The 10050-nt window shown below is 39.4% G+C and overlaps 1 protein-coding gene across 1 annotated transcript in view; it reads right to left on the bottom strand.

Moving 5' to 3' along the window:
- Positions 1–398: 398 nt before the first annotated feature.
- Positions 399–10050, bottom strand: part of LOC123365044 (isopentenyl-diphosphate Delta-isomerase 1-like) — an 11100-nt gene continuing 1448 nt past the window's right edge. Inside the window, exons 2-4 of the mRNA XM_045007666.1 lie at positions 8155–8281; positions 3998–4128; positions 399–2789 (exon numbers count right to left, since the gene is read on the bottom strand). Coding sequence (XP_044863601.1) covers positions 2472–2789; positions 3998–4128; positions 8155–8281 — 576 coding nt within the window. The 3' untranslated portion in view covers positions 399–2471. The remainder of the gene's footprint in view (positions 2790–3997; positions 4129–8154; positions 8282–10050) is intronic.

Raw genomic sequence — 10050 nt, 5'->3', positions numbered from 1 at the left:
ATTTCTTCTTTTTTTAATGTTGGTGAGATAAGTTGTGCATTATACATAAACGTATTTCTTTCATTTATGAAAAGCAATAGATTTTTTTTGCAGCTATGCTAATACAGCACTTAAGTGCTCTTCCTAGAAGTGCAGGTAATTGTAAAGTGAGTTCACGTTTGTTTATAAAAAGTGTTTAAGCTGTTTTTGTAACAAAAGCCCTGACCAATGTTAAGATTAATGGTCTTCTTGGGAATTTGTCTTCTTGCCAATGCTCTGGCAAAACTTCAGACTGGGTAATGCAACTGGCAATTGCATAAACTGTCAGCTTTATCCTAGAGTGGTTGCCAAGAGTTTTACCCAATGTGACCATCAGGGTCAGATAGAGAAAAGAAACAGTGATAAAATTTCACAAGTTATTTTCTTATGCTCCTATTTTGACTTTATTGAAGCAGAATGGATTTCACAGAAGACAGAATTTAGCATTCAGTTTTCAATGCCTTTAGAGCTCTTACACTTATTGTCTTAATTCAGATCACACTGAGCAAAAACGCTTATCGTCATCTAGTTTTGGTTTGAAAAAACTAGTACCTGAATAAACAATATTTTGGTTCAAACGCTTTTAATATACACATCTTTATAGCAACATGGCTCTATTTTAGTGTACAGTATCAGCCAAAACAGCTGTCCTTAGAACCTCTCAATAATTCAGATCTTAAGTGTTTTGATAGTCCACCATGATCCACTTGTACAAAGTGTGAGAGTTGCGTAACCACAGTAGGCTCAGTGTTGGGGGGTGGCAGTTCCATTTTGGGGTCCACAATGTAAACTGAAGGGGGGAAGAGGAGGAAACTAAAGAACCAGGAAAACAGTTGTCTAAAATTAGATGTGAAGAACAGTGTCAATTGTGGCTCGACCCAAAACACAACCACTCTCAAAGGTTCACGTAAATTATTTTTGTCATCAAAAGAATTTTAGAAATGAAGCTACTTAATCCTCTACAACACTTCCAGGGTGCTCCATTAATGATAAGGGAAAAGATGTCACGTGGTCACAAGGTGTTACCTTTAACTAAACCTTTCAAGAAAAAGGTAATACAGCTTTCCTTACTTTCTGATTTTAAGGGAGAACCCTCAACCTATTTTTACTTTTTTCCACTGTATCAGACTCCTATCACATGACCACCAGTAATTTTAAGTGCATTTAAGTTCAAAGAACTTAGTGAATTACTAAGGTTCTTATATTTGCATTCTAACAATGGTTATGTTGCACTTTCTGTGCTCCTAAATGTCCTTTTAAGGACTGTAGTTAACAGCCTTGTCAGTCACTTTTTTTAGGCAAAAACAAACAGATTTCCATTTTAGTTGTAATTGCCTTGTACGAAAACATCTAAGTTGAAATTCCATTTTCTGCTTTATAATAATAAAATATTAAACTTAGTGGAAGTCTTCAGTGATATGAGTATTCTACTTCAACCTTTTACAAAAGAGCACAGGAACCAGTCACTGCAGGTGATTTTCATATAACTTAGCTATGATTTTATGTAATTTACGTTTTCAGAGGAACACCTACTTCAAAATTTTCATTACAACTTCTAAATATTACTGAGACTGGTACAGCTGTGAAGTTTGTGATTTGTTTACTTTGTGCATTTGATAACATTTACTTAGTAAATCTGTTTTTCCCCTCCCCCCCCCGATGAAAGATGAAGAGATGCTAGTTATACTGTGTCCTGTAACTAGTATAAATACAAGTTGACAAAATTCCTCTAATTAACCTAACTACCAAAAGCCTCCATTAACTGTGTGTGGAAGGAGAAGTCTCAGATTAATTGCCAGTGGGTGGGTGTTTACATCAGAAGTGGCACTTATTTACAGTCACAATGGAGACAACTAAACAGAGTTAGAGACTGGATTATCCTCCATTCATTGGAGAGAATCACTCCCAGTCATGTTATAGGCACTGCACTGGAAGGCAATGCAGGGAAGCTTACTTTGCTGTTGCCTATTTGTGTCTGTCTCCTTCTACAAAACTCATGTCTACAAATAAGCCTCATTAAATGTATTTCAGTGCCCCTCAAAATAAAGGTTTATAATTTCTTTTCTACAGGGGCTTTCTATCTTAGTATTCATTAAGCCCCAAACAAGTTCATACTGTACCTACTCTTATTTACTTAGTCATCAAGGCTGGCTTTACATTTAAAACTTTTTTCAGCACTTGGGTAACACCACAGCTTGCCTGCTCTGAAAAGATGACTTAAGTTTCCCATGCTGTCAAGCCAGCACCATTCATCAGCTGTAAACTAACTAAAAAAAAACCCCCAACCCAACTGCCACACCATCACTATGCATAGGTACAAAAATTCCTACAACAGGTACTGCTGATGTACCATTTCTGTCAGTATTCAAAACCTTAAGGATTAAAAGTTACCTTACTGCTATTAAGGCAGCATCCTACTGTTATCCTTCACCACTACATTTACTTGGAGCTTTTTACATTCTGTGTATTTTTTCATGATCCACAAATCTATTTAAATTATGCAGGTTATCCCACCATTTAAAAAGAAAAGTCTCTGCAATTAATTTGAACCATGGAGTAATCTTGATTTCATTTTTTGATGCTTTTTCCAAGAGTTGTTTTAGTTCTTCCTGTGTCACGTAACAGTAACTTTTGATCTCATTTGTATCAGGATTCAGTGTTACATTCTTCTGCACAAACAAGATGTAATCAATTTCATGTTCTCCCCAGATCCCATCAGAGCTGGCCTTGTAGTGAATTCGCGTTAAATAGCAGATTTCTTCTGGAGTTACCTATAACCAAAATCCTTAATTAACTAATCAGCAGTAAGAGATGGGGAGATACAGCCGAGATATTTTAATGAATATATTTTGGAAGTGGAAAAAACAGAACAGTTATGAATCACCTTTCTGAAGGGACACTGTCAGTTTAAAAACACTCCAACATACCTTTTTGGTCTGGAAAAAAGTTTGAAGCTTATTTCTAATACACAAATAGAGAGAAAATGCTTAATTTTTTTGTCCAACTTGGTGCTCGTGACAGCACTCGAGTTGGCTTCACTGTTTCCCTATACAGCAGTATGCGCTCTCATTTTGTGTGGGTTTTTCTACATGGAAACAGAATAAATATTTTTAAATAGTTAAGTAATTAAAAAAATCCAGCACTGCCAGGGGACTCAGGGGCAGGTATCCTACTTGTTACTCCTTTTAACTTTCATAATTGAGTAGGTACAGAAGCCCTACCCCTCATTGCCAATTTGCATTTTTAAAATCACTGAAATACTGTGCGGTGACTTAGGTTGGTGATTAAATGTCCTTTCCCATGTTAGTAAACATTAGAGGATTTAAACTGAAATGATGAAGTCCTACTTTGTACCATGTTATTTACATTTTGCCTTATATTTAGGTTGTACTCATGTACAACTTAAGTACTCATGAGGGATCCTTTAGTAGGCAGTTAGACAAGATTTTTAGAATCTGGAACACACTTGTGCCAATTGACTCACCAATATTTACATATATCCCTAACCAACTGGACCTACAAGGTTAAAAAGTCTAATTCCTCTTCAGTGTAAGCTTTTGCATACAAGTCCTAGTTGGTAGTTATTTTGTGCCAAATTCAAAAGTCTATTTACTGTTCAACAATTTTTCTTCAGGTAAATTATAATCCAGGGGTAGGCAACCTATGGCACATGTGCCAAAGGCGGCACGCGAGCTAATTTTCAGTGGCACTCACACTGCCCGGGTCCTGGCCACTGGTCCAGGGAGCTCTGCATTTTAATTTAATTTTCAATGAAGCTTCTTAAACATTTTAAATACCTTATTTATTTTACATACAACAATAGTTTAGTTATATGTTATAGACAGAGACCTTCTAAAAATGTTAAAATGTATTACTGGAACACGAAGCCTTAAATTAGAGTGAATAAATGAAACCTCGGCACACCACTGCTGAAAGGTTGCCGAACCCTGTTATAATCTGTAGCAACACCCTCTATTACCTGTTCCAGGGGAATGCCTAACTCTTCTCTTAATCGCCTCTGTGCTGCTCGCCGAACACCATGGGCATTATTTTCTTCCAGTTCTAGTGGGGTGCTCAGTGGATGGCTGCAACAAGTGTTGGTAAAACAATCTGTAAGAAGTTTGTGTACAGTCAATGTTCAGAACAGTAATATATGTTGCAGAAATCCAGTATAGAACTAATGCATCACCAGTCAGCATGTTTTGAAAAAAAGGTCTGCAGTACCCTCTACCTTAAACCTCGAGCATCTATTCCTGCTCCCTTTGTTTTTATTTGACAAAAAAGAGAGATTCCCCCTAATCAAATATTTCTAACAGAAGTTAGAATTAACCTGACTTTGCATGTTAGTGCCTTATTTGTGCTGCAGTATCACCTTGGATAACAAATGTTGTCCCACCAGAGGATCTCATCCAGTGTTGCAAGATCAGCAGGCAAAATCCTGCAGACTTTACCTGGAGTGTTTGAAAGTTTGATAAACAATAGAATCCAAAGGATACTCTCCAGCAGATGGTGCAAATCAGCTCTGAAGAGGCAGGACAAATGAGTACGAACTGCAAATGCTACTTGCTTATTTAGGGCTTTCCTATACAAAATTAGAGCTTGTCTTCACTACTGGCTGATCAACGTTGCTGCAATTGATGCAGCTGGTATCAATTTAGCCGGTCTAGTGAAGACCCTCTAAATCAACAGCAGCGCGCTCTCTGGTCAACTCTGGTACTTCAGCTCCCCGAGAAGAATAAGGTAAGTCAACTGGAGAGAGTCTCCTGTCAACGCAGCGAAAACACCAAAGTAAGTTATTCATGTAGCTGGAGTAGTGTAACTTAGGTCGACTTACCCTGGTAATGAAGACAAGTCCTTAGCTTGCTGGGGGGGTAAATATACCCCATGCTAGCCTGCTGCACTCTAAGTATCTATGTGCCGCACACTGAAATTTCCCCAGTGCATTTTAATCTACTCTAGTTCAAAGTGAGTTAGATCAAGGTGCACCAGGGTCCATATAGATACTTAATCCATGGCAGGAGTAGAGTCACACCCTAGCTTGCAGCAAACTAAGCAGTTGCATTGACAAGCCCTTAGATTGGTAGAAAAGAGCACCCACACACTGCACTGAATGTTTTCACATTAATTACCGATTAATGCTTTGAGTTGGTAAATGCTTTGAGTTGACCAAACCAGTCTAAATAATCATTAAAACCCAGGTGCAAAGCACTTAAACACATGCTTAAATCCTACTGACCTGAATGGGATTTAAATCACATGCCTGAGTGCTTTGACTGAAGCAGTAGTCTCATAATACAATGAGATTTTTCTAGAGCAGACAAGATTTAGACATTTTCAAGTCTAAGATGGGTTTCAGAGTTCTAAATGGAAACAGGCATATTTAGGTTTCTCTGTAAGTTGTCTTGCCTATTGTTTTGACATTAATAAAGAACCAGACTCTGAGAAAACAGACCAAAGCATGAAAGGATAAAAAGAAGGAGGTTGCAAGGGGGCTGTGACGCTGGCAAGCCAGGTGCTAGCTCTTGCCAAAGCTACAGGCATTAGCTAAGGACTGACAAACTCACAGCTATAGAGACCGGACCATTTCACTTATGTGTTAAGTGTTGCTCAAAATCAGTATTAGTCTTATAAGAATGTATTTAGTGCTTACACCAAGGTTAGTCTATTTTTTGACAAGTTCAAATTTCTTGGTCAAGGTCCAGACTACAAAGAAACACTTTTCACACCACCACCACCACAATAGTTTTAAGTAAATAAAAAGATTTTGTGGTCCATTCAAAAGCATCTGGTGGTCTGGATTTGGCCCACAGGCCGCCTACTGACTATCCCTGGCTTAGACTCTAGAGTATGTTTGTTAGTTGCTGCATGCATTAATTTTATTTGTAATGTCTGTATTTCATGCTATAAGGAAATATATAAGTTTTGCTTGATAACTTTGAAAATATTTGCTCTACATTTGAACTCAGATGGGAAGAGTGTCTCTTCCTGCCGACCCAGAAGAACTATCAAAATCAGATGGTACATCAAGGAACATTACAATACAAAGGATTGGTGAAGGGCCCTATAACACCTTGGAAATTCTATGTGCAAGGAAACTCATCCGATGGACCTGGAAGCTGAATGAAATAAATAAAACAAAGATATAGGAAAATTTTCTCTCTTTTTGCTGTTTGAACTCTCACAGGGCCAGAGATACCAAACTGAAGCCAGAGACTTGCAGGGGTTACCCCTGGATCCACCCTGAAAGATACTTTGAATTGATAGATCACTACAGCTCTGTCACTCTTAGGATTTAGATTGCAACTCATTTGCATATATACCGTATATACTCGTTCATAAACCAAATTTTTTTAGTAAAAAAGGGAAGCACTAGAGAAGGGGATTGGCTTATGAACGGGTATAGAGAGGGAGAGGTGGGACACAGCCCCTCCCCCCAACAGAGGGAGCAAAGAGAGGCAGCACAGCCAGCAGAGCCAGAAGGGAAGAGGTGAGGCCAGAGTCTCTCCGCTTCTGGCCACACTGCTCTCCCCACAGCCTCCGAAGCAGCTGTAGCTCTGGGGCTGGCAGGCTGCAGCCCTGGCACTCGGCCTCAGCCCTGCCCCCCAGAGCAGGCTGTGGCCACGCCACTGGAGCACGCTGCGGCCACGCCACCCAGCCCAGCCAACTGGAACATGCTGCGCTTATGCTGCCTGGCTGGCCCAGTGCAGCCGAGCCTGCCGGAACAGCTCCAGCCAGGCCAGAGACATCCTCCCCTGGCCCTCCCCAGATAAGGTGGGAAGGGATGGGAAGAGTGTGGGGGTCCCAGGCTAGGGGTGGGGTCATGTGGGGGGGTGGTCACAGGGATTACTCCCCTGACTCCCAGCTTCTCCCCCCGGCCCAAAAAAAATTTCCCCACCAGTTGCTGTCCTGGCCCGTCATGGTAAGCAGCTGCCGCACTGGGACCCTTTGTTTACTTAGGTTTACTTCTGTGCCTGTGGACGTTCAAGGTAAACAAACCATCTCTGCCCTCCAGCGGCTTATCCTGTTGGCCCAGGAGCCAAAGTCTGCTGACCCCTGAATTATAGGGTAGGCTTATGAACGGGTTATAAACATTTTCCATTTTTACTTATCCATTTTGGGGAGGTCAGCTTATAAACGAACTGGCTTAAGATCGAGTATATATGGTATGTTTGCTTGCTTTAACCTGTCAATAACGCTTACTTCTTTTTCCCAGGTAATAAACCTTTAGTTAATTTGTTACAGAATTGCCTTCAGGTATTGTCTTTGACATGAGATCTAGAGTACCAACTGATCTGGGGTAAGTGACTGGCTTCTTGGAACTGGGAGCAACTAGAATATTTTGGTGTAAGTGACCATTTATCACTAAGTCCAGCTCGCCTGGACGGCAAGATAGACTGAACAGTCTAACGGGACTGTGACTCCATGGTAACACCGATATAGTGATCCAGGAGTTCACTTTTGTTACTGGCTTGGTGAAATCTAATTATAGTACATACCAACAGTCTGGGATGTCCGTTCTATTTTTGACAATCTGCCCTGAGATAGGCACACTCAGTTGTGAGACACTCTAGACAGTGTGATAGGGGCACTGTACCTTCTCATCAAAAGCAGTATTTTTGCTACTTTGTGGGGTGGGGGTGGGGGGTGGAAAAAGAACTACTAAAACAGCAGGGTCAGGTAAAAGGAGTCAGTTTTTAGATTCAACTCAGGATCACCTTCCAACAGCTAAATATTTTTTTCCTGAGAGACTTCAGTTGCACTTCTTTCCAAGTGGAATCTAAAGGCTCAAATTCCATTTGTACAGGTAGTTGCATGGCTTTCCCACTTTGTTTTCTAGCTCTTCTCTACTGAGAAAAGTTAATTACACTCTCTGCACCTGCATAAACATGTCTGTAACATGTCCTAGGACAATCTCTCCCTACAAGCCTCTAATCCATGGTATAATTATTCTCTAATGCAAGAAACTGATGTGCCTATACATTGATTTCATCTCCTGGAAAAGCCCAAATCAAATTAACTCTCTCTCCTCTCCCCAAGGAAACTGATCTTAAAGTCTGTAGAGGAAGTAATGGTGGGAAATGAGAGAAGGACACAAACACAGCTTTTTACCTTAGCATGAAATGTTTACATACTAACCTGGAAAAGTAATTTTAGCATCTGATCTCTGCTGCAATAGCAACTTATCTTCTGTATTGAATAAAAAAACACTGAAAGCTCGGTGCAATAATCCTAAAACAGACATAAGAACCATGAGTGTAAGTCTCTGAAATAAAAGATTAAAAAAGAACTGCAAGTAGAATAGTAAAGATCACAGAACTGGAATAGGTTAATCTTTTAAAGGTTTTTTTCCCTCAATCATATGTGCTAGAAACTTTTCTTAAGTAAGAAGTGGAAAAAAAGAAACACTTGATTTTGTTTTTTGACTTATGTTAAATGTTAGCTTTTCCTATTCCCAAACATGCACACGTCTCTAAGTATCTGCTTCCAATATATTATTGCAATTAAGCTCAATGTCTCTGAAGCAAGTTTATCTATGGCATGTTTGGGCAAGTCACTACCAGGGCTTAGTCATTACCTGAGATTTTATATGAGAGAGAGAGAATGTAGGACAGGCTGTTAAAATCCCAAACTTAACTTTGGAAAGCATCCAGCTCTCACAATAATGGGCATGGAGTAAGAAGTAGAATTTAAAAACAGAACTTCCCCACAAATGTTAGCTCTCTGTCCTTCTGCAGGACAAGCTCCTTACTTTGTACTGTGAGTACACAAGAGCAATCTGCAAACCCTTACATGAAATACCATTTATTGGGCCACCAAAAAATATAAGGATAAGCATTCAAGAAGTATACAGACTCATGTTTCCAGTAGACACAAACCAGCATGTAAGATGAGACAAATTCCCTTTTAACACCCCTCTATGAAGTGGCTATATTTTGCCATTTGAAAAAAAAACAAAAAAACACTCTACTAAAATACATGTTAATTACTGTCTTCTAAGACTTTTGTTATAATATATCTATTTGCTTACATTTTATAAGTTAAAATCGAAGTGAGTCAAAAACATCTAATACAGCACCTTGGCTAATGTTCATGGCCACATGTTCCTAGTACTATTGTCTTTATTCTCCCTTCTTTATTGCCTCCAATTGTTTGTTATTCCCACCGTAGCATCTTGCTTTAAAATTAGATTGTAAACCCTTCAAGGCCAGGTTTGTGGTTTTTACATATATATTGCACACAATTATTGTTAACTATGATTTCCTATCAATTTAAACTGTCACTTTATCAATATTTTCATTCAGATGACAGTTTTTCTTGGTATCTGCACGCACATCTTCATGTCATTTTCATCAATAAGGATACACAATCTCTGCCAAAAAGCTGCCCCCTTGCTGCTTACATCAAAGACTTATCTGGTGTTTTACTTCAGCGCATAGCTGTGGTACTGTCTCACCCACTGAAAACAAAAGAGAACAGTCACTTGATGGAGACAGAGCCCAGCAAAATTTAAGAACAGGTTAGAAAAGGATACTACATCACACATCACATGATTCAGTCCTTCAGAATTTGCAGCCCCATAGGTCGGTAGACTCTAATACTGTGTGATAGTTATTACAAGAAGTATATATTTATCATTATTTTGTTTAGAGAAGTGATAAGTGCAAACCTTATTCTGCTAAAATGGTAAATGGATTGGCACAGAGAGAAGGGTATTGGCTACCCCACCAGTAATGTACTGTATTGCAATATTAGCTAAGATGCATTCTTATTGGAGTTTTGTCAATTCATCCTCCTCTGAAAGAGCAGTGGTAATATATCCCGAGAAAGGAGGCTGGAATTCTCTGATCTGATATAGGAAGTCCCTGCATTACATGCTATCAGAACAGCTTTGCCCAAACCCAGATTGATGAATACAAGAAAACTAATCATTATGGTCCTGGTACCAAGACGATCGTAACAATGAATAATAGTGTGAAGACGAGCGGGGAACAAGCAAGTTTGCTTCCCAGAATAAAAACATAACCCAAGGAC

The sequence above is a fragment of the Mauremys mutica genome, chromosome 2 (genome assembly GCF_020497125.1).
Source record: "Mauremys mutica isolate MM-2020 ecotype Southern chromosome 2, ASM2049712v1, whole genome shotgun sequence".
NCBI lineage: Eukaryota > Metazoa > Chordata > Testudines > Geoemydidae > Mauremys > Mauremys mutica.
Note: the sequence above shows the minus strand (reverse complement) of the source record. Positions and strands in the feature narration are given on the sequence as shown.